General features: G+C 32.9%; 1 protein-coding gene across 2 annotated transcripts in view; it reads left to right on the top strand.

Annotated features, from left to right (window-relative positions):
* LOC131931533 (uncharacterized) overlaps positions 1 to 25,046 on the top strand; it is a 38,760-nt gene extending 13,714 nt beyond the window's left edge. Inside the window, exons 8-22 of one of the 2 annotated variants that reach the window (XM_059288361.1) lie at positions 6,602 to 6,704; positions 9,361 to 9,442; positions 10,346 to 10,385; positions 14,766 to 14,949; positions 16,278 to 16,408; positions 16,526 to 16,591; positions 16,929 to 17,033; positions 20,199 to 20,301; positions 20,847 to 20,983; positions 21,172 to 21,421; positions 21,646 to 21,815; positions 22,007 to 22,126; positions 22,843 to 22,972; positions 23,151 to 23,325; positions 24,468 to 25,046. In XM_059288361.1, coding sequence (XP_059144344.1) covers positions 6,602 to 6,704; positions 9,361 to 9,442; positions 10,346 to 10,385; positions 14,766 to 14,949; positions 16,278 to 16,408; positions 16,526 to 16,591; positions 16,929 to 17,033; positions 20,199 to 20,301; positions 20,847 to 20,983; positions 21,172 to 21,421; positions 21,646 to 21,815; positions 22,007 to 22,126; positions 22,843 to 22,972; positions 23,151 to 23,325; positions 24,468 to 24,666 — 1,995 coding nt within the window. In that variant the 3' untranslated portion in view covers positions 24,667 to 25,046. The remainder of the gene's footprint in view (positions 1 to 6,601; positions 6,705 to 9,360; positions 9,443 to 10,345; positions 10,386 to 14,765; positions 14,950 to 16,277; positions 16,409 to 16,525; positions 16,592 to 16,928; positions 17,034 to 20,198; positions 20,302 to 20,846; positions 20,984 to 21,171; positions 21,422 to 21,645; positions 21,816 to 22,006; positions 22,127 to 22,842; positions 22,973 to 23,150; positions 23,326 to 24,467) is intronic. The other variant, XM_059288362.1, reaches the window with a different exon arrangement.
* The last annotated feature ends 519 nt before the right edge of the window (positions 25,047 to 25,565 follow it).

Here is a 25,565-nt window from a genome sequence, read left to right as displayed (position 1 = left end):
CGGAGGAAGGCAATAGAGCCCACGCGACCCACATCCGAAGTATATCAACAGTTCCCTTCAACTAAATATAATGTATATAGAAAATATAACCTTTTACAAGTGTCCGACCCAGAAAATTTAGTCTACCACCAATTACGAAAATTTCAAACACCCCTAAGGGGGAGGGGGAGAGTGGAAAGTCTGAAAGAAACATTAATCACATTTGTTCACACACACTAAGGGTATACCCTACTATTATAATATAGACACGTTTCCTAGTTTTCCCCGCTGAACCTCAAGCAAGAAGATAGTGTTTCTTTTAGACCTTATCTCCGGGTGGGGGGGGGGCTTACACTGTTAGTATATATTTTGTATATAAATTGTATTTCGTTCAATAGGGGGGGGAGGGGCTCGCCCCCCCCCCCTACCCACAGAGATGCCTGAAAGAAACTCTGCACGCAAACCCTTTTTAACCCATATTCTGCTAGCGTCTCACTTATGGGACGCTTGTAAAAAAAATTGCTAAAATTTATTAAAAGCTAGATAAAACACAAATTATTTCATTGTATTTGAAAATGGCTAGACTATTGAATTTGTGTGTGTTTTGTGAAAAAAATTAATTTGGAAAAATGTTATAGTGCCGGATTTGCAGGACTTGTCAAAAAAAGAAAACATGCGCACAGGAAAATGCATATCTTCTAAAATATTAACATTTTAAGTGCAAAATTCATTTCAAACTTGTAGCAGTACCATATTTCTGTCTGATAAAAATGTAAGAATAACAATAGTTTTTTAATATATCAAGTGTACAACAAGCGTCCCATTAGTGGGACGCTAGCAACGAAAGGCCCAATGTAGATTGTGACCTACTTAGGTCTTGTATTTTTTTAGTTTGACTTTTATTGCTCAACCATGAGTGATGTGGTGCAACTACAGGAAATTTTCCATAGTTCTAAGAAAGACATATACCCCAGTACTTTTCCATCACGAGTGGTGGTGCAATACTTTTATACTTTCGATTGGTTGATTCGGACATCAGAGATGTCCCAACCAATAGTCTCATGTTTTGAAGGTGACCTCCCATGTTGCCCCAGGTGTCAAATGGTCTGCACACACTTTGCTGCAGGCAGTCCATCGCAGCAGTCCACAGCAGCAGTAAGACCAGACATCTTTTGAGAGAGAAAGCCTTGATTGTCGCTATTTTGTAGCCTATAGTTTTAAGCAGCATTTTTCCTTTATTACTTGTGGTTTTAAGTAATATTTTGTGCATTAAGTAGTGTCGTATAAGTTGTGGTGATTTTCTTGAGTGCCATATCCTGTGATAGTGTAAAATAGTGTTTTTTTCCTCAAATTGTAAGTTGGGTTTTTGATTTTCTACTCATTCATTTTATTCTGTATAAAGCTAGGGTCTTATCTTGAATTTGTACACATATTAAATGTTATATATGGATTAAATGTGTTGTTGGTATCAGGAGTTCATCGAGTGTATCCCCTAGACGCTAAGTACGTGTCCTCGTTAACTGTTGTGCTAGCTACCATTTATAGGGTTTTAAGCCATCTGTGTATAACCATCTAAAAGAACCCGGGTACGTTCGCCAGCTATCTGGCTGATAGAGTGGTGTTTCGTAATAAGATTGTTACACAAACGTCACATTTATTGGGCAGTAGCGAGAAACACAGAGGCAAATGTTTATGTTAAACGGTTATTTATGGTGAAACAATTGTTGACTTTGTTAACTGTTGACTTTGTGGTGTTAAGTAGTATTTATAGATATTTAATTGTGACCTTGAGCTAGATTTTCTTATATATTATTTTATTAAAAAATTGAAAATATTATAAAACTTAAATTTTATTTTTAAGTTTTCAGAATTACACTTACTGAAGTATTTAATACCATTGAATACAAACTAATATAGTATTGCTGTAAATTTACTAGCGTAATATTAAAATTATAACAAACCAGAATTATAACAATGGCCACGATTTAGGTGAACTGATTCAGTCATGGGGGTTGGTTAACTCTCTTCATATAAGAGGGCTAAGGCTACATATAGCAGAAATGTAAATTAGCTGTGTACAGTTGTCATGCCCCAATAATATTCCCTTCCAAAGGTTCCCAATACCAGTTTTACTTTGTTAACTTTTTTATGGATATTCCTGGTGTTAGATTGGGAGCTGTTCGCATAGTGAGGTGCATACATGGATGAGAGCCATGAACACTCAATACAAGCCCCCATAGACGGATCCGGGCCCTAAAAATAAGATGTCTGATGTCCTAATGTATGCCTGTGAGGGGGGGGGGGATAGCGAGGGTAACAAAAGAGAAGATGGCTGGATGACATCTGGGACTGAACCGGATCATTTTTTGCAAAATCACTGATGGCAGAGTTTCTTTCAGGCATAATTTCGGAGGAGGGGAGAGGCTCTGCCCCAGAACAAAATGGAATTTATATACAAAACATACTTTTACCAATGTCCACCCTTCCCCTGAAATTTAATTCCCCACTCCTGAAAATTTCAAGTACGCCCCCCAAAAAATCAATTATTTATATTTAATTATATTACAGTTTCGATGAATAATATCAATATTTGTGATCATGTGTGTATGATTAGATGTACTAGCCACAGCTTTACTTACTTCCAAGTGTTGTTCATTTTGATGGATGCTAGATTGAAAGAAAACTAGACTTTTGAACCTAATTTCTGCATTTTAGACCATGGTATGGCTAACTCAATTGATCATTATCAGTATTTTTAGCTGTCCGAAACAATGTAATCATTGGTCTAACAATACAAAATCGGTATACAGCTTATTTTTTGCGTGATTAGCCATATTTCGTGATAAGTGATTTTTTTTCCAATAAATTTACATGTGGCCGTTCGTTGCTAGCGTCCCATTTATGGGACGTTTTTTTAAAAAAATCGATATTTTAATAAAAGTATTGATTTTTAAAAAAAATCCATAGTCATTACTTCATTCAGTGCCCAAAAGCTAAACCATATCAAAAAATTATAAAAATTTGAGACCTTAGGATCATATGGGTTAAGGTTAGAGAAATAAATGAGATGGTAATTTTAGTGTCTTTATTATCAAGTATTGATGATGTCATTATTATTGTGTTTTTTTTAGCAATGGCTTTTTAATTCTATACTCAAGAATCAATGATGCCATATTATTGTGTTTACTTTTCCAGCTTAAGAATAGCTCCTACATTTTCATGTGACGTCGCGTATAGTTTTCCATTTGACTGTGAACGTTTTTATTTTGCTTGTGTTTTCAATATAGTGTACCCAAGCGATAGAGTGAGAGTGACAGAATAGTGTAAAAATTATTAAAAAACGAGATAAATGGCCCGTTGAGAAAGAGATACAACGTGCGCTAGGTTCATATTGTTGTCTTTTTATCTAACCCAAAGCCAAAATCAAAATCACCACCTCAACTTCCAGATTAACCGGAAACGAACAATGACATTTTTTATAAAAAAAATCGGCACACAGTTGCTGCATATCCATATTAATTATAGTCGTGGTCATACCCTGAAACCTTTGACAAAATTCGCATTGAGAGTTTCTTTCAGGTAATTCTTCGGGAGATCGAGGGGTTGTCGTTCTATAACGACATATAATTTATATAGAAAATATATACTTTTACCAGTGTCCGACACCTACCCGGAAAATTTAAACCAACCCTCCTGCGAAAATTTCAAGTACATTCCCACCACGGGGAGAAAAATGTGTGAAAGAAGCACAGGTCACATTTGTATACTAAAGACTAGAGCCTATTTATATAAAATATAGACGTTTATTACTTTTGGCCGATAAACCTCATTCACGCAGTGTTTCTTTCAGACGTTTTTCCTGGGGTGGGGCACTTCAATCAATAAAATACTCCGGTGCAGGGGGCGGGGATTCACCCCTACCCGAAAAGATGCATAAAAGAAACTCTTCAAGCAAAACAATTTTAAGATTAGGTACATTAATTAGGCCGTAATACCAGTGTTTTTATTATACAGTATCGATGACGTCATTTCTTTTGAGGGTGGAGGGGCGGCTTTGATGTTCTTAAGGAGGGGGGGGGGGGGGTTGGGCTTCGCCCCTACGCGAAGAGATGCATGAAATAAACTCTGCACGCAAACCAAATTTCAAGATTAGACAAAATTGGCTTTCAATGTTTACTCGAGAATCAATGACGTCAGATTATTGTGTGTTCTTTCCCGGATTTAGACTATATACCACTATATGTGACGTCACGTTTCGTTTTTCGTATTACTCTGAATGTTTTTACTCTGCTTCTGTTTTCTCTATAAATAAAAGCGTTCCCGACAGATACATACATAGATATATTCATAGATAGATACATCGATAGATACATACACAGAAATACAGCGAAACTATTATTATAGACGAGATAAATGGCCCGTTGAGGAACGCTACAACGGGCGCTAGGTTGATAGTGTTGTCTCTTTTCTCTAAACCAAAATCAATATCAACACCTTCGTTATACATTGAACCGGAAACGAAAACATTAAAACAGATTTTTATACAAAATCGGTATTTTAATAGGATGTGAGCTCAATCTACACTTAGTTACCGCACGTTAATACGAAATATAGTCTAAGCAATACTCCTAAATCATTCACTTAATCTCAATCATGACAAAAGTCACATTTAGATTTTTTTTCAGGCGACTGAGGGGCTCCAACTCCCCCCCCCCCCCATCCCCAACTACCCACCGCGAGGCACGTCCCTTTCAACGAAATACAACTTAAATAGAAAATGTATACTTTTATTAGAGTCCGACCCCTCCCAGAAATTTTAATCTAGCCCCCCCCCCCCCCAATATTTTAAGTATATTTCCCACCCCTCCGGGAAGTAAAAATTCTGAAAGAAACACTGGACGCATTTATAGACTATACAGACAAAAGTAAAGCCTACTATAGACCTAATATAGACCGTTTTCTACTTTTAGAAGATAAATCTCACACATGCAGTGTTTCTTTCAGCCTTTTCTCCGGGGATGGGGCACTTGAATTTAGCGGAGAAGGCCGACACTGGTATAAGCATATATTTTCTATATAAATTATATTTCGTTGTTTAAAGTTTATGCTTTAGTATTTTATTTTGATAAATAACTTAACGTTTTAAGTGACGTCACTATATATATAAATTTGTATTTTTATGTAAACCTATTTTTTATTTGGCCTTAAAATTAAGTAACGCACTAAGCATGTGCAAGTTTAATGTTTTTGATGAAAAAAAAGTGTTCTGAATTTTTATGATTAAATGCGTGTTTTGACAAGTAATATATCAATAAATTAATTAACTTCTTTAAAGAAATATGTGTTTAACAGTTGTTGAAAAAAATAACCTTATTTTTCTATATAAATACGTAATTGAGAGTTATACAAGCTCTCAAGTAACAAAACAGACAAACAAAAACACCAAACAAATGTAACACATACGGTTACCAGCCAATGGGGGATAAGAATACAGTTTTAATTCATTGGGTTGCGGCACCTGTGGGATCGTAACCCTGTTGATGTAGTTGTTTTGCGTGCTCTTCTGTGAGCGATTTTACCTGTGTCCCATGTCATGTTGGTATTATCATTGATGTAACCTTTTGTTTACATTTGTTTTAGGGCTACAGACTTTGTTTCATTTCATCATTTCGTTATTCATCTCTAATCGTCGTTTACTACTGTTGTTCTACATTGCCGTCATGGCTCGATGCACTGTTGAATAAAGTCAATTAGTGGACAACAGCGTCGCTTCAATTAGTCCAAAATCTCAGGGTCAGCCCGTTTAACCACAACACCTCAGTGGGTAAAAGCAATCCCCACTGAGTGAGGGTTACATACAAATACACAAACTTGTAAACAACTTCAATTTTAGACTATATAGATTAAGACAAGAAATAGTTTAGTAAAGAAACTCAATTTTTCATTATATGTTTGACTAGTTGTTAGATAGTTTCTCTACTTTCTTTTTAAGTACAAACAATAAATTGCGTAATTCTAGATTATCGATAGCTGTTGATAAATACATTGCATTCTCGAATTATATGATCTGTAAAGCTAAAAAAATAATTATTATCAAATATGTAAAGACTATTTAAAGACTAAAATAGATGAATAATGAAACTTCTTTCCTTTTTTAATTAATAATTTTTTATAAATTCCTGTAAGTTTCAAGTGAAACCCCTATAGGTCTCCGTGAAATCGAAGTATTTGTTCGGAACTTATATAATTAAAGGTGTGGATGAATATATCAATACATTACTTAATGTCTTTAAATAAATGCTTGTATAACATTTTGGGGAAAACAGTTTTTATCTAGATGTATTTGATTGCGTCCACACAGCTCTTATAAGTACTTGAACATATAAAAGAAGTAAAAGTAAATGCGTAAACATTTGACTACATTATTTCTTTGAATTCCGCTTGATCTTCTGTTTCAAAATATGTATCCATAGTTATTTTTTAACATTATTATTATTATGTTTTTATAAAAATAACTGTGTGTAATACAGTTAACATGTTTTTATATAAATACCTATACTGCATGGGTTCCAATATGTTACCATGGCATGGCACAATCTAATATACATGTTTTTTTCCCTAGGCTATTAAAAACATGGAAATCAAAGGCGGATACACATTGACCGTTGCAACAGTTTTGCTGTTGGATTTAGCATATAATTCAACCACATATACAGACGCAATAAGTAATTATTTTAAACATTATTTAAAATTGTTATTTATTAGGGAAGTTACAGGTTCTTTTAGGCATTATTAAGATACTAGTTTAATATCTATTTTGTTTTATTTTCGTAATCAAAAGCATCACAGTAATGTAAAAATGTATTGTTATAAAATACTTTATTTTGAGACATAACGAAGCCATTCTATAGGACAAGTAGACTAGCATTTTTTCAGCCGATTGTTGCTACCAGCGTGTCCTTTCCTTCCGTCAAATAATTTAATGTGTGATAATTTCAGTAGGTACTTACTTATATATAAAGACTAGAGTCCTAGGCCACGCTTAGCTTTCGTATATAAATTTTATAGTAGAGTTACCGTTTTTGTTAGATAAAAGTTATTTTTTTTATATAAGACAAACATGATATAAAGTCCATCGAACAGGGCTGTACTGCATTTGAATCACGATTTTCAGCACTTGTAGGCATATGCCTATTGATTAATAAAGCGCAAACTATATGTAAGCCCTAGGACTATAAATTATCGTGTGTCAGTACATTGGCAATCATCAACCACAGTTGTTTCACTCATAACTTTAATCAATAATAAAAAAACGAAATGCTAATTAATTAATTAATCAAATATTTTAAAAACAAGACACAGAAATCTAGACTAGAACGTTAAACAAAAACCTTACAATACATAGATAAAATAACAAACAAATGCACTAAACATTCAATCATATTAAAATAATGTTTTTTTATCATAATTGTAAACAATTAGTTTAAAATGTGAGCCCTCTAGCTTTTCATAACAAAACTTGATGGCGACTTCCCAAAAATCAGTAATTTTTTAAATTCGTAATACTTGCGTAACGTACATTGCTACACTTAGTCCATGGTATTAAGTATAATAAAAAAGAAAATTTCTACTCTACTGGTATCAAAAAGAGAATTATTCAACATACGTTTTCAAGCGCCACAAGCAACCTCCAGTGACTCCACAGAGCTTGTAGACGAATTATACTCGCTTCACACATTATGCACATGAAATAACCTTTAAAAATTGATAACTAAAGATACAACATAAAACATTACTCTGATCACTTAAAAAGGCTTAAAATATCACCAAAACTTAAGCACTAAACAAACTAAAAACATAAAATCATTATACAATAATAATAAGTAGAAAAATTGCAGCCGTCTACCCGATACGAAAAGCAAAATTTTTATTTTTAATCTTCGCGAAAACAATAATGAAAAAAATAAATAATCACCCCCGGGCACTCACATTCATACTATTTCTCAACACTTATTCCTTGAGAAAGTTTAACCAAACCAAGACCACATGGGCAAAACCAAAGTTTTCACACTTTTTACTTTCGAGAAAAACGAAATTTAGTGTTTGCAGACTCTGGTAGCCTCACTCGTGTTACATTTTTAAATGAAATTAGTTTTTTTATGAAAATTGGTTCAATCATCAATAATTTGGTGTATTTATTTAATTACTAGATAGAAAAAAATGTGTTCAGAATGAATTTTAAAAAAATGCATATCAATTTGTACATGTGTTGTTTTTCTTTTGTAATTCTACTTAATTCACGTTAATGCTTTTAAAATCACACATTCTGTATTGAAGAACAGTTTATTATAATACTGATAGCCAAGGACTTATAGTATTAAATAATCAATTCATCAATGCATGCCGTAATTTCACGCTGATTTAACATTCTGACTATTGCTCTGTCTTTGATCTGCTTCAGGGTTGCACAGGTCGTTGTTTGGCAAGTCTTCAATAAGTGGTTTATTTTGTTCACATACCCATTGTTTTAGTATGAATGTCTTTAATATTTAGACTAGGCAGAATAGCTGTGTAAGCTTCTTTAGGGTGGTAAGAAAAGGGAGCGACTCGGACAGCTTGAGCAAGATTTCTGTCTCAATTGGATGCTCTAGAAAGTCGGGGAGTATCAGGCATAAGGCTGAACAGTTGATTCTAGCTCTGTCTGTGCATGATAACGTGTATTTTTCCTTTCTGTGAATTTCAGAAGCACATTGTTTGTCGTTTTAATGACGTTGCTTTGTGTCCCTGGTGTAGTGAGGTTTGCTGAAGGCTAGCCATTACGCTGAAAACTTTTGATTAACACTGGACATGTGTCAATCACATTCTAATATGAATGTTCTCAAACTGGAAATTATGTCAAATCACTTTACCCCAGTTCGTGTGGTAGCTGGTGACATGTGTTGTTTTCCCTTGATTCTCATTGGCTGGTACAAAAATAACATTGACATCTCTGGTTTTTTTCGGGTAAATATAGGACATAAGTTGTTCTTTCATTGTGGCATGTTGATAAAATCCGACATATTGCGGTATTGGGCTGTGTTTTAGCTCTCTTATTTTTATAGAAGTTAGATATGAGCTTGTGGTAAACAAAAAGGACAATAACTAATTTCAAAAAGTGGGCATCTATGATTTAGTCTTTGTGTTCTTCAAATGTATATATTTTATTTGTTAAAATAGTATAGTTTTAAAAATTACTCTAAATCAGTTTAACGCCCCTAAACTTCTGAGACTGTCTCACCAACACATTGTGGTTCAATAGAACTTGGGTTAAGAACAGCTGCTCTCAATAATACTTTTGACTTTAATGTTATTGACGTAACACACTTTTGCATCCATTAAAAGGTTTTCTAAACGATAATGCAAAACAAATGATTGGCTTCAACGTAAGAGAAATAAACGGCACAGATTTCCAAATATTGAAGAAGTAAGTACAATTTTTAACGTCAAAAACATTTGTTTAGACATAAAATCGCATTTCTATAGCCATATTTTTGAAAACATGTTTAAGCAAGAGACATATAATAGGCATTAATATGCGTATCTACGAATATTACAACGTTATTAACAATACAAATAATATACATACATACATTAATTTGATTGCTTGTAAAAACGCTATTTAAGGAAAGTTTAAATGTATAAACGAGTGTATCAAATCTCATCCAGAGAATATTCAAAATTCTGGCCTTTTCTATTAGCTAGATCAAGTATATCTCAATGTCCTTTAGATGTGTCGATCAATGAAATGGAAGGGCGGATGTTGATGTTATTCAAAGATGTTAGATTCAAAGAATGCTACCAAAATTAATTACCCATGACGTAATTCTTGACTTGCTTGATTAAAATATCTTTACACCTTCTGGAGCATAGTGCCTCAACCATTACTTTCCATTTTGTCAAGAGCTTTTATCTTCTACTTCAGCGTTTTAGTTTATGATGGAGTATTTAAACAACAAGCCAGAATTCGTGAATGAACTTGACTGTCGTAGCCAGAACCACTCTTGCCCCATATCGATTTTCCTTAAGTGAGGTGTATAGGGGCCAGAATTTGGGTCGCACCTGGCTATTTAAGGAACAGTCTCGAAGGACGTGCTCTGTATTATCCGGGGCCATGCCTTTAGGGAATGTTTCACCAGATCCAACTTTCAGTTTTTGTACATGAGCTGTTTTAGTCATTCCGTGGCAAGTATTCTCCTTCCACATAAAGTTCAATTCCAATGCAATATAAATACAATATACCCGAAGTACAGTCTGTTAACACACACACACGTTGTATCGTTTTTATGTTTTATATACCTCTTGTAAATATATGGTTTTAACAATACAGGTCATTAAGATGTTATGCTACGATTACAGTTCTTAAAGAGGTAGGTCATTCTTTCTTTTCCTATCACTAAAATACAAGACAGCTTGTATTATATTTTATTTCTCAGCATACGTATCAAGTACACTATATGATTACATTTTCGGGAATGGGCAAATCACACTTTAAACTGTACATAGTTGCAGCAGATAATTGTTCTAGCACATCAGAATTTCCGTAAGAAGATCATGGGGATTTCCAGCTGTTTCTTGAGAGCACGCGATAGGGTTATACTAAATCCAACATTCAGTGCTTTTAAAATCTGGTTATTATTAAAATTAAATACTTGGATTTTTATTTTTTTTTACTTATTTAGACGTGGTACAAAAACAGTTGAAAACTGATATTGAAAACGAAATTATTCTCTTAAATACAATGATTTTATTATAACTGATATCAAAATAGCCATTCTATTAGAAACTATACATAAAATTTATGCTGTCGAAACTCATTTAGAATCAATGATTTATATTTAAAATTATTAATTCTCGCATACATTTTGTAACCGTATTTAGTAACTTTAAATATCGTTTTGATTCAAATACAGTTATAAAATTGCTACACATGCGTTAACAAAATAGTATTATTTACAGAAACCAGAGTTAACTAACCTTATAAGTTAAATAACGTATATTCCTAGGCCCTAGGCAAAACTGATTAAAACGCCCCCCCCCCCCCCCGCAGCATTTTTTTCGGGCCCCAAAATTAATATATATATATATATATATATATATATATATATATATATATATATATATATATATATATATATATATATACATATATATATATATATATATATATATATCCAAAAATTATATATATATATATATATATATATATATATATATATATATATATATATATATATATATATATATCCAAAAATTATATATATATATATATATATATATATATATTTCCAAAATATATATATCCAAAAATTATATATATATATATATATATATATATATATATATATATATATATATATATATATATATATATATCCAAAAATTATATATATATATATATATATATATTTCCAAAATATATATATATATATATATATATATATATATATATATATATATATATATATATGTATATATATATATATATATATATGTATTATATATATATATATATATATATATATATATATATATATATATATATATATATATATATATATATATATATATATATATATATATATAATTTTTGGATATATATATATATATATATATATATATATATATATATATATATATATATATATATATATATATATATATATATACCCAACATTACTTATATATATAATACTAGCTGCATCCCGTGCTCCGCCACGGTAAATATTTTTTAAATGTACCAACTTGGGAACAGAACAAAACTAAACACAACATAAACGAACGCAAAAAAAACAAACAAAAAAAAACGAAAAAACAAACACAACACTCATAACATAAACACAATTTAAATGCAATCATAAAGGCATATTGCTCACAGTCTAGCCCGTAGCGACAAATCGCGCCCTTTCCAGTGATTTGCACCCCCCTCAAACTTTCGATTTGCACCCCTTCCCCCCCCCCCCGCCTTAAAACTTTCGATTTCCACCCCCCCCTCGCAAATTTTTTCAAACCCACTTTGGCGCCCCCTAAGGTCGGCATCCGGGGACATATGCCCCCCCCCCCCCCACAGCAACGCCTCTCCTATAAAACCCCTAGCTTGTCCGCAAACCGAAAGAATAATAATTAGAAAACAGTATAAATAATAGGCAGTATTTAAAATATCCGTGTTTTACCTACAATATTTCACTTTATCCATTCACGCATTTTTTTTCCAGTACTTTAAATTTTAAAAATTTACAATTGAGTTTCATAACTAAAACCATTGCGCACCTAATGAACGTGATGACGCGCCTATAATAGTGCTGAATAGTTGATTAAAAATTATAAGTAATAAACAGTAGGGCCTACATTCAGTGAATAAAAGAAATAAAAGATTGCCTTTTATCAATCCATGCTAATTATAATTTTCTAACAATAATTTCCTCTTACACATCCGAATAATTTGCATTCACATTTTGCTAATTATATTATTGCAACACTAATTCCTTCTATGACGAACGAATATTTGCATTCACATTTTTGATTAGCGTGAGTTTAATGTATTTTTAAATTACCTCCTTTGTCAAAATTAGAAAAGAGTTAAATTAATTTGATTTTTCTACCCTACTGTTATTATGTTATTAAAATGTATCCACTTTTTCTGGGAGCCTAAACGAAAATGATATTTGACATTAATCTTTTTAATACGTTTTAGCAGTTTGCGTGTATTTAATATTTTCTTGACGTTATGCGAAAGAGTAAAAACCGTGGCAATTATAAAATAGCTCTATGCCGCTATATAAACAAACCCTACTCTATTACTTATAATAAGACACTGCGGAGCACTGAAAAGCACAGCATGGTGCGAATGTTTACTTTTATAGTCCCAAAATCTATAGCGATGACGGACGGACGGACGGAAGAAAGGAAGGAAGGAAGGACAGACACAGCCCCCTTATATTATAGATAATTAGACTCTAAATTCTTAATTAAACCATTTAGCCTATTTCACGATAAGCTGAAAATCATTTCTGGTCTGAAATAATCTAGTTTTAAAAGATCTCATTTATGCCCGCCGAAAAAAATTAATTTAAAAGACTTACAAACCATATCAAAAATAAAAACTTTTCGTGTTTTACAACGTCACGTCAAGCGCTAGATCACTAAATCAACATTACATTAGATAATCACTAAAACATTTAGAGTGAATACAATAATTATCTCTTTATATTATCAGAGGCGTGGCTAGGGGAGGACGGATGGGGCTGCCGCCACAAGCAGCGACCCAAAGGGGGCGCCAACCATGGTAGATAATAATCTAAAAAGCTCATTACTTAATAGCATACTGTCGAAATAAAGAATGCAGACTGCTACTTAGCATTACGGATTAACTTAATTGTTTTCTACATCAACTGTGTAACACCAAAAAGAAAAAGGCAAATTAAATGGTGAAAAGCGCCCCGAACTTTCTAAATAAGGGAGGTTGGGGGGGGGGCATTTTCATCAACTCGTATAACTAAATATAGGCCTAATTTGAAGAAGGGGCTGAGAATGGATAGTTCGTCCTGGACACCGATATAGATTGCTACGCTTTTGAAAATTACCTTTTAGTTTACATAATATAATCAAAGTTATTAATTAATTGGTACTTTTTAATAATTGCGATTACCCATTTTAGCGCTTCACTATGGATAGCGCCCTAGGCGACCGCCTAGTTCGCCTTAAAAGGTAGCGCCGGCCCTGTGTATATATCGGTGCAATTGAATCAATACTACTAATGTTTAGCTCATATGTTTAATTTTTTTACTGATAACCGTTGTCCAGTGACGTACAGAAAAAAATGTGTTTTAATTGGGAAAACTTAAAAAAGGCATTACAAAAGTCACTAGGCCGTTCTTTCTTAAACAAAAATAGCAAATTTGAAAACATAAAAAAGGAAAGGAGGGGGGGGGGGTATTTTAAAAACGTTGTTTGCAGCACATTGATGCAATACATGCGGTCGGATCACGGAATAATAGAAAATTGTATTCGTTTCTAAACGTAGTTGAATCGGGTTTATGTATGGGTTTATATTTTAAATATACTTTTTTTCAAATCCCTATACATAATTATCTATTGCCAGTGGTTTCATGTAGTTTCAACACTCAAATGACACGGAACACCGGCTCAGGAGATACGCCCCCAATAGCCAGGCCGGCCTCCACACAGTGTACCCCAACTAACTGGCTTTTGGCGTAAGCTGTTCGCAACTCACGAAGATATTGGTTTGAACACTGTGTTTTGGTCGCTTCCCTTCCGTGGGCTCTCTCCGGGTTTACCTTCCCCATCACCCGACGCAGGACGTCGTCCCACCGTCATGGTACCCAGCTTGATCGTAAATGGCCTTCGGACATTTTATAAAAACAGGTTCAGGGGACTTCGGATTGCTGTAGCAATTAGGTTCAGTCGCCTCGGGAGTTCAACCCCCTAGTTAAACTCCCAGGGTGGTTTCCCCTAACCGCCGTTCCAGGAGTTGACGCTGTTCTATGGTATCGCACTACGAGTCCCCGTCAGTCCTTGGCGTACCCTATCGCCTGCTGGTTTCAACACTAATGTGCTCAATTGTATAAAATAACAATGAATGAAATAATTTTTAAAAAAATTACCTTGTGTAAAATTGATTAAAATAAAAAGAGAGGCCTATGAAACACGTGTTAAATTATGTAGTTTAAAAATTTTGCGATAACAATATCATTACTCTGCTTAATCACGTATTTTTAAAATATTTTCAGACACCAACCCGTGAAGAATTACAGGATTTTATTTCTGACGTAATGTCTGAGTTTTCAACCATGAGAGTCTTTGACGCTTTACATTTCTTCGTGTACCAGAGATGTTTAAAAACAATTAGCTCTGCTGCAAATGAGTGTGATCGACTGACGTTTTTCTCTTTACTATTGCAACTTAACTATACGGGTAATTTTAGACGTAAATCTTAAAAACAATGTTGCAAAAATGTAAATTTTTCCATCACAGAAACCATATATGATTAGGGGTCGTCCATAAATGACTTCACACTATTAGGGGAGGGAAGGTCCGTAGGAGGTGTTGGATGATGGGACGTCACACTATTGCAATTTAAAATAAAAATTTTAGATAATGAGTTTTAGCCGTTATTTCGCGTTTTAGAAAACTGTATTAAAGAATTGAAATAGGACTTGATTAAAATACTCTTTGTTGATAGAGTTCAGACAAGATTTTGGACACAAACTATAGTATTTAAAAGAAAATTCAACTGCAATTTTGAGGAGGTTGTAGCATGAGGTATGACGTCATTTAGGGGGTGACGTTTTGCGACGATGTGTGGCGGAGGGGAGGGGGAAATATAAATCGTTAAAAATGTGACGTCACTTATGGATGATCCCTTAGTAGTAGTGTAATTAATCGACTGCTAAGTTGTTACACTTCTTACTGGTGGCATCTATCTCACCTTGTCTCTACTCGTATGTTATGTCGGTGACTTAGTGAGCTGCTATCTCTGGTGCAATGTTAGCCAATAATCCAGTCGTTATGCTTGAGTTTGTTTTGTAATTAATGTACATAAACCAACAGCAAACAATCGTAAAGACAAAAGACTTGCTTGGTTTTTATAGTTTATTTTTCAATGAATTAAAAAATTATTCTGTCGAGTTAAAACTACTCTAAAACGCTGAAGACAGGGTATATTGTACTATACTAGCCTACAACTTCCTAACAAGTCCCATGAGATCTAATGCTGTGGCCTAATAAAATATACTGATAACATTCGTCAGCGTAAGTACTACATTTGGGAAATCAAATCAGACTGTTACGCTGGATTTGCTAGATTTTATAATCACTATCTGTAATGACTGAGACGGTTTACACGACCCTTTATCACTCAAAGTAATGATGAGTTGATCAACACGTTCTGATATTTAACATGACGATATCATATCAATGAAGAGATTGAAGGCCAAAGAAGACGTGGAAGCTGAATAACAGCTGTCAAAAGCATGACTATCCTGGGTGACTTTTTTGAAGAAAATTGCCAGAGACCGGCAAAATTAGTAACGGCTTTCTGTGGTTGGACTATGTTTCTAAGGCACACAAGGGAGAGATTAATGTACTTAAAATAAAAGTCCGTTGAGTACCTAGAATTGTAGTGTACCATATTTGTGTTATGATAAACATATCACTTGGAAATACATAATCTTTTGATATTATTGTAATTTAATAATCAATTCGGTCAAAAAAAATCACTTCCTAAAATATTGTCGTTACAGATTATACTATCAAAAGTTTGGAAGAAAAAAATCTTCTCGATACAACAGCACCAGGATTTGAGATGTCTTTAATTCGTGATGTGCTGGAGTTGTTTTCTGACGGTTGTGGTTATAGTTCAGATTTTGCTTTGGTAAATACTTTAATTCTGGTTAATAAAACATATAAATAAAAAATAATACAAATTACGCCAATACATCTGAACACAAAAAAAAATTAATAAGACATTATATTTGCATTTACTTTGTAGAAATTGTCTGAGTTGAATGTCGTCAAATTGTTTACTGATTTTCTTAATTCAAGCAAAAAATTACAGGTAACATAGTAAATCGTTTAAAAAATATGCTTTTTTCTTGGTCACGTGCATTTTTGTGTGTTAAGGAATATATATATATATATATATATATATATATATATATATATATATATATATATATATATATATATATATATATATATATATATATATATATATATATATATATGTATATGTATATATATATATGTATACATACATAGAGAGAGAGATAGAGAAATAGAGGTATATAAGAGTATGCGAGTATATAATAATTATATATTATAATTTTTATCCGTGGTGTCTATCCTTAAAATTAAATCAACTAATAACTCGTGACAATGTATTTCATTTACAGAATACGCATTCTCGAGTCATAACTAAACGAGTAATTGACATTCTCATCAACATAGCCCGCCGAGAAGGTGTAAAGAAATATTTTACAAGTAACAAAACTGCTGAAGTGAGTCAATTGTACCTGGTTACAAAATAGTAAATACCATCTTCTAATAGATCTTAGTAAATGTATAATACTTAACATATTTTACCTATAATTTTATGTTTTTGAGACAAAAAGGGGTGTCTATGAAGCCAACTACAAAATATTTGTGTAACGATTTGTTTTTGTTAGGTAGTTAGATTTAATAATATGATGCATACATTGATGTTAGTTGAATTTAGAACATAGAATCAAGATTGGCGCATAAAGGCTTCATGCATATACGTTTTTTTTTGTCAGTAGTATATATTTTATTGTTTATTTAAGGTGCTACTTTATCGGTTTAGAGAATATTTATCCTGCGAAACAAAAAATTGGTAATGGTCGATTATGTAAAGAATGTATGTTAATAATCTATATGAGTATTGTTGTTTTATGTTTAGATATAGTTTTAAATCTTTGGTTAAGTTAAGATTTAGGATAAGGATTTGATTTAGATTGTTGCTGTTACGGGTCAGTTGTAGGTTAGATAGAAATAGGTTAGAATCTATATATATAAAGCAAAGTGGTCAGGTGCCCGACAGGGCACTTCCCGGCGCCGCAGGCGCGTCAAATTTGGCACGATGGTGCCTTGGGGCGATAGAACACGAGGGACGGTGACGGTTGGCCGAAATGTCTACGGAGAAGGGGTCAAAACTGACCTCGACTGACCGGCGCCTTATATGAGCTCTATTACGAAAAAAAATTTCCTCCGACGACCCCCCCCCCCTTGAAATTTTGTGAGGTGGTAGGAGAACGCCTTGGGGTGTCATAAAAAACTCGCCATGTCCGGGAAAATTAGTTACATGGGTCAAAACTGACCAGTCGTATTTCCCAATATAATCTTTGTATTTTATGGGAAAAACAGAGGGTGATTTCAAAACGAATTTTAGGGCACTTACCGTCTTTACATCTGGCTAATTATTTGCATGCTCTTAGGTAAATGGATTGACCTTTAGGGAAAACTGTCGGTTTCACTCAAAGCCCTCGACGAGGGCTAAAAAGTGACCGCGAGTCGAATTCTCTTTATATGAGCTCTATTACGAAAAAAAATTTCCTCCGACGACCCCCCCCCTTGAAATTTTGTGAGGTGGTAGGAGAACGCCTTGGGGTGTCACAAAAAACTCGCCATGTCCGGGAAAATTCGATAAATGGGTCAAAACTGACCAGTCGTATTTCCCTACATAATCTTTGTATTTTATGGGAAAAACAGAGGGTGATTCCAAAACGGATTTTAGGGCACTTACCATCTTTACATCTGGCTAATGTTTTGCATGCTTTTAGGTAAATGGCTTGACATTTAGGGAAAACTGTCGGTTTCACTCAAAGCCCTCAACGAGGGCTAAAAAGTGACCGCGAGTGAAATTCTCATTATGCGAGATTTGGGCATTTAGTCTATGAACAGGGGAAGTAACTTTTTAATGTAATAATTTTTAAATATTTTGTATTCTCTTTTCAAGAAAAAAACAAAAATCATAGAGTATAGCATTGTTTTAAATGAATAGTTTGCTATAAATTAAGTTTTGCATTGTACTAAAATTGTAAAAATTAATTGCGAAAGTAATTTATTATAATATTTGATTGATACTATTGAGAATTCCCTTGCAGTTCTAATAACCGTGCGAGTAATAAGTTTGCGAATATTCCATCAATATTTGTGTAGCATGAAATTACTCCACTGTATAAATTTAGGCCCTAAGCATTTAAGATAGCAGCCAATCACCTATTAATTAATTATTCAATTCTTCAATTTTTTTGAAAACCTAAGCGAAGCTAGGCAGTATGCCTAGTAGTCTATAATTGGGAGAAAGTGCGTGCGTGAGTTGAGTTTACCCTTGAGTATTGTTAACCCCGATGTGTTTATGTATTTTTATCCCAAGTCCGAATGTGGTATAAAAGTTGGAGTGAATGGTTGCAAAGGGTTAGTTGGTAGCGATTAGGGCGAGGGCGACCCTGTAACGTTAAACGTGAAACTAAATAAAATTATACTATATGTGTCATGAATCGTTGTTGAGCTGAATCGAACCCTGGACGTAACATTTGCTATATGCACATACGACATAGATTTAAGAATAGTTGTATGTATTTGTTTTTACAAAATGTTTCAATATTGGAATTGGAAATGTTCATGCGAAGGGCATAGATTGGTGTAGTTCAGGGGTCGGCAACCTGCGGCTCGCGAGCCGCATGCGGCTCTTTTAATATCAAGATGCGGCTCTCCAGCTCCTTGCACAAATACTAATAATCTTAATAAAAAAATAAAATATTTGTAATAAAAAAAATGTTAGTGGCTCTTAAAAACCTCGGAAATTTTGAAAATTGTAACTTTTGGCTCTTCCGCTTCAAAAGGTTGCCGACCCCTGGTGTAGTTGAACAGAAATCTGATTAGTTCAACTTCATGCATATACCTATATTTCATGGTTATATAATAGAGGATAGAATTTATATTAAATTTAAACTTAATTTTAAGTATAGTTTAATGACCTGTGTGCTTTATTTACAAGTTTTAACTTTTTATAGGATTTATTTAGTTGTTGCGTTTTTTAAGTATGCACATTTGTGATTTGGACATTATAATATGTTTGACATTGTAATGATTACACACAGGCTTTCTTCTATTTTTTGTAATTTATTTTTAACATTTTGTGAAAAAACTGACACGCCTTTTCGGGTTACCCAGTGCGCTGGGCAACATATAAGGTAAATGACCACTAACGGGTTACAACAACACAAGAATAATATTCAAAATGCGTGTTACAGCAATAAATTACAGCTTAACATCTATCTGCTCTATCTACATACCGATAAACACCGTCTCCCCTATATACATGGCATAAAGGTGTACACAGCCATGTGATACATTGGCTACTATTCAGAAGTGAAGTAGTCCTACACATTAGCCGGCTAGCATTTGAATAGGAACTGATATGAATTTCGATAAAACATTTTTGCAGCTTTGGTCTAAATATCCTAAAATCAATTCAGTTAATTGAACAATATGGCAAATCATGTCTTGAGTCTTTTCAACAAATATTCATATACGTTAATATTTTCCATACATTTAAATAATCTTAAATTATATGCCCATAATATAATTAACATGATTAATTTATAATTATATATTATAATGTATAATTAATTAAATTTTAGGCTATATTAAACATGAAATTTATGGACATTGGCACGTTGTTTTTATCAAACCTTTTGGTTATACTATTAGAGGAGGACAATATCGTGGAAAAAGAGGAGATAAGTAATTATTTTTGCATCTAATATTATTTATTTTATTGTATTCTTTAAAGTTTTAAAAATTCCCAAAGCCGTCACATGTATTTAAACAGTTAACTATTACAAACATACTTTTAATACATTTATATTTTATCAAGTCTAAATTGTACAGATGAATTTTTCGGCTTACATTTATAAATAAACAGTTTCTCACACATCTTTAAAACTATAAACACCATTGAGAAATATTGTTATCTCGATTATTTAAAAAATGCATGATTTTAAAAAGTAAATGTATATGTTTTAACATAAAAATAATTAAATATATTATCGATTCGTTGATAACGTTTAATTTGTGTAACCAAGAGCACGATCTATCATACCATTTCCCTTAAATGTAGTTTAAAAGAATCTAGTCGAGAAACGACGTGAACGGTTATTATTATGTGAATTAGCTCACTAAAACTTTCTTAATAATAAAAGCAAATGTTCATTAAACAAACATACAGTTTTTAAATATTAGCTGTTATATATTACGTACAATACTAAAGAAAACACTTTCTTATTAAGGAAAAGTAAAACGTAGGGTAAAAGAAAGATTAATACCGGCGGTAAGAGGGGAGGATAAAAGACTATCTGATTTGCCACTTTCTGTACTGCTTCAAGGACTAAGTAAATTTACAGAGCGAGATGAATATTTGAACGAGGTTTGTTTTTTGTTTAGTGTATCAGCGAGTACTTTTTTATTGAAATTCTAAACATATTTTTACTAGTTATAAAATGGATATTTAATTAAAATAATTAAATAGGTCAGATACGTTGACGTTATAACATGTATTTATTTTATATTTATAATATTAAATCCATTTGTTTGTTTTTATTTGTCATTAAACAGATGTTACCACTTGTTCCCCGCCTAAAAGAAATTCTTTCACATGAAGATATAGAGGAACATATATTTACTACCAAATGTTTTAGAGAGTTGAGTAGATTACCTAAAGCAAGTGAACAAATCATAAGAGACGAAACATTAAGTGATTTGGTAAATAAATCATTAAGCAGAGGCCACAAGGATATCTCAGCAAATGTACATTCTATACGTTGGAGATCTGGGCGTGCTACAGGAATGTTGCCATCCAAAGCAGGTCGGGTATAGATATCTAATTGTATGTAAATTGAATTGTATGCATTTCATAAATAATATTGAATTATTAGTGTTTTGTAGCAAAGGTCAAAGAATTAATAAATAACAACAACGTGCACAACTAAGTAATACAAGTTTTTGAATGATCATATAGAATACTTTATGTTCTATTTATAAATTAAAATGTGTAAAACAAGAAATAATAAACTATGTTTACTTTTACAGACTTTGTAGTTTCTGAGGAGTTTCCCAGAGAGTTTAAAATTGAACCGAACCCGATAGCTTTTGGTGGTTTTGGTAGCGTTCACCTTGTCAATGATATAAATGGGCCTAAAGATGTGAAATTTGTTACTAAGAAAATGTTCCAAAAATTAAATGACACACGGAAATATATGGTAAATAAAACAGTTTAAGATAATAAAGGATTTGTATCAGATTAAATGTACTTTTAATTTCAAAAGAACATTTCTTAACCGCTCTAGCAATTAACTTAATCATGAAACATTAGAATATAATATGCTAAATAAGCTATTTATTTTAATCTCTTTCGTTTAATGTGCAATTACTTTTTGTCATGTTTTTTTAGGAAAGTTTTCAAAAAGAAGCGTCGATATTAATTAGACTCAAGCACGAGAGGATTGTACAATTTCACGGATTTCAAAAGACAGAAAATGAACTATTGTTATTTTTGGAGTTTGTTAAAATGGTAAGTAAATATATCAATCAATCTATCATTAATTAAGTTTTAATTGGGTCGTCGAGACAACACAGTTCTCATAAATAATTTCCGATGTCTCGATCCTCTGCTACTCTGAGTAGTTCTGCAACGTATTACGAAACACCACTCTATCAGCCAGATAGCTGGCGAACGTACCCGGGTTCGTTTAGATGGTTATACACAGATGGCATAAAGCCCTATAAATGGTAGCTAGCACAACAGTTAACGACGACACGTACTTAACGTCTACGGGATACACTCGATAAACTCCTGATACCAACAACACATTTAATCCATATATAACTTTTAATAAGCGTACACATTCAAGATAAGACTCTAGCTTTATACAGAATAAAATGAATGAGTAGAATATCAAAAACCCAACTTACAATTTGAAGAAAAAACACTATTTTACACAATCACAGGATATGGCACTTAGGAAAATCACCACAGCTTATACGACACTACTTAAAGCACAAAATATTACTTAAAACCACAAGTAATAAGGGAAAAATGCTGCTTAAGAGAGAGGTTGCAAAATTTCCATTATATATATATATATATATATATATATATATATATATATATATATATATATATATATATATATATATATATATATATATATTCTAACTTATAATGTATTATTTCCCTAATTAGCTTCTAATGTTTTCATTTTTTTTAACTTTTAAAATTGTGTCTAGGGTTCTCTTTCGTCGTTCATATCAAAACGAGGAAGTTTAGATGAGACCTTGACACGTCATTTCACCATTCAAATTTTGGAGGGTGTGGAATACCTGCATCATAAAAATATTTTACATAGAGACATAAAAGGTATATGATAACCGTACAGATTATTGTTTATCATTGATAAAAAAAATTCAAAAAATACATTTCAAAATAATAGTATAATCATTTGATTAATTACCTTTTCATTAAAGTTCTTTTCATGTATAGATGTTACCTGGTGTAAACTAATTTAACATTGGTTCTTATATTCTATACCCCATAGGTAACAACATTCTAATGCACGACGACTGGAATATTAAGATAACTGACTTCGGGCTCTCTGAAATTGTTGATGAAAATGGAATAAAATCAGACAGTGGAACAATACGATACATGGCACCCGAATTGATCTACACAGCTGGAAAGATTTTAAAATATACCAGCCGAGCAGATATTTGGTAGCTTCTTTAGTTTTTACATGATTATCTTGAAACCATTATACAAATATTTGAAATACCTGTAACAACTCGTATTTTTGTTGATATGGCAATACGGTTGTTATTGTGGGTTCTTTCATTCAGGAACACGATCAACAGTGCTTTTTAACTTTAAACTTTATTTACATAGATCCACAAGAATAATGACGATAATCCATAGTAGAAGAAATGACTATCATATTATAGTCTAGAAACAAATTGACGTGGTTTCATCTTACATCTTACTACACAGTCACAGACAGGCACCCTTCGTTCGGGTCTACGACAAATTCCCGAAAGACACTTGCCCGAATGCCGTTTGCCCGAAGGCCGATTTCCCGAATGGACACTTGCACGAATGCGACAAACGCAAGTGTCCATTCGGGCATCTGTCGCATTCGGGCAAGTGTCCGTTCGGGCATTTGTCGCATTCGGGCATGTGTCCATTCGGGCGTTTGTCGCATTCGGGCAAGTGTCCATTCGGGCATTTTTCGCATTCGGGCAAGTGTCCATTCGGGAAATCGGCCTTCGGGCAAACGGCATTCGGGCAAGTGTCTTTCGGGAAAACGTCCGGCTCCCCCTTCGTTCACCTTGTGCTTCAATTTTATACGCTACATTCTCTCCCCTTACGTCAATGAGCGATCTAACAAAAGCGTGCAAAAATACATAACGAGTCGCTCAGACAGTCCTTCCGTTGGCCAGGTACTCTACATTCATGCAACTTCGTGTAAATTACAATATAATAATCAAACCCAATAATAATGCAGTCTGTTACAATACCAAGTGTAAAAATATTATCTTTTAGGAACATTGTATTCAAATGTTTATGGTCAATTTCTCCTCGTTATGAAACTCGTAGGAATGCAACCCCTAACCTTCACTCTATTCCAAGCTTCCTTGACAACGCCTGTATTCCTGGCTATCCAATGTTTATTGATTGTACCTGTTTTATTAATCTTTCAGCGCATAAGCGGGTGCTTTCAGTACTAAACTGCGAGGAATTACTTTTTATTTCGCTAACATTATGCATTTATAGGAGAAAAAACATGTAAATGAAGTTTTTAACAAACTAATACTTAACATGTATAATTTTGATTCTATTGAGTATTGTATTATCTTGACAGGAGTGTAGGCTGCACTGTTGTAGAAATGTTGACGGGCAAACCACCAAACAATTCTTTGCTTGATGTACAGATTGCGTTCAGAATAAAGAACCGAGATCCCCTGCTTATCCAACTGCCTGCATCAGCTTCAGATCTTTTAAAAGCATTTTTGGACAGAATTTTTCAACAAGAAGCTAGACTGAGACCGACAGCCTATTGACTGCTACACTACGATCCTTTTATTGTTGTAGAAAATACATGTGCAGATGCATTGGTTACATAATTTTAAGTACATTCAATTTAATTCGTAACGCAAATAAGTGTTTTAATTTTTGAAATTACTTTCTTTTTAAGCTGAGTGTTTAGAGCAGTGTTGTTGTGTCTATATAATGTTTAATTAATTTTTAATTTATGTTATTATCGTATGGAGCAACTGTTTTTCATTAAAAATTAAGATGATCCATAAAGCGCAAACACAAAAAACATAATACATAGAGTACCTTTCATTTTATTAAGAACACTCCTATTTTAATAAAAGTACGTGAAAACATTTAATTTTCAAGACTAATTCTGTATTTTTATTTTAGTATTGTTGTTGGTTTATATTCTAGTCCTCATTCTCTCACATTAAAAAAAATTATAACAAGGGCTACATATACATAATAATATGTGTTTTTGAAACTCAATTTTTTTAAACAACATGCCCTGCATTTTTAAAAAGTAGAGTTTCGGCGTTCTGTACGCATAACATACAAATGAACGACATTTTTATTATGAAGACATTTCACACCTTCAAGAGTGCGATATGTAAGCAGACTTGGCATAGATTCAAACAGTTCTGAAGGAGGACAGTGTGCGCTATGAACAAAAATCATTAAATAATTAATTACATGTATGTGTCGTGTCTTAAAAAAAACATCTATTAAGTAAATGCAACTTTTAAATAGCATTTAAAAAATGAATTACAACACAATTAAAAATAACTGGTACTAATCATATAAATGAAATTAACAATGAATGTCGTATTATTATTATAAAAATTTAACAAGGGGCATAATCCAATAGCAGGGGCAGAAAATTTTGTGTCAATATTTTTTTTAGGCAAAACACCATATACAC

Source organism: Physella acuta, unplaced genomic scaffold (assembly GCF_028476545.2).
Source record: "Physella acuta isolate Inbredline_101_S28 unplaced genomic scaffold, ASM2847654v3 ptg001989l, whole genome shotgun sequence".
NCBI classification, from domain to species: domain Eukaryota; kingdom Metazoa; phylum Mollusca; class Gastropoda; family Physidae; genus Physella; species Physella acuta.
The sequence above is the reverse complement of the archived record's forward strand: the minus strand, read 5'-3'. Positions and strand labels throughout refer to the sequence as shown.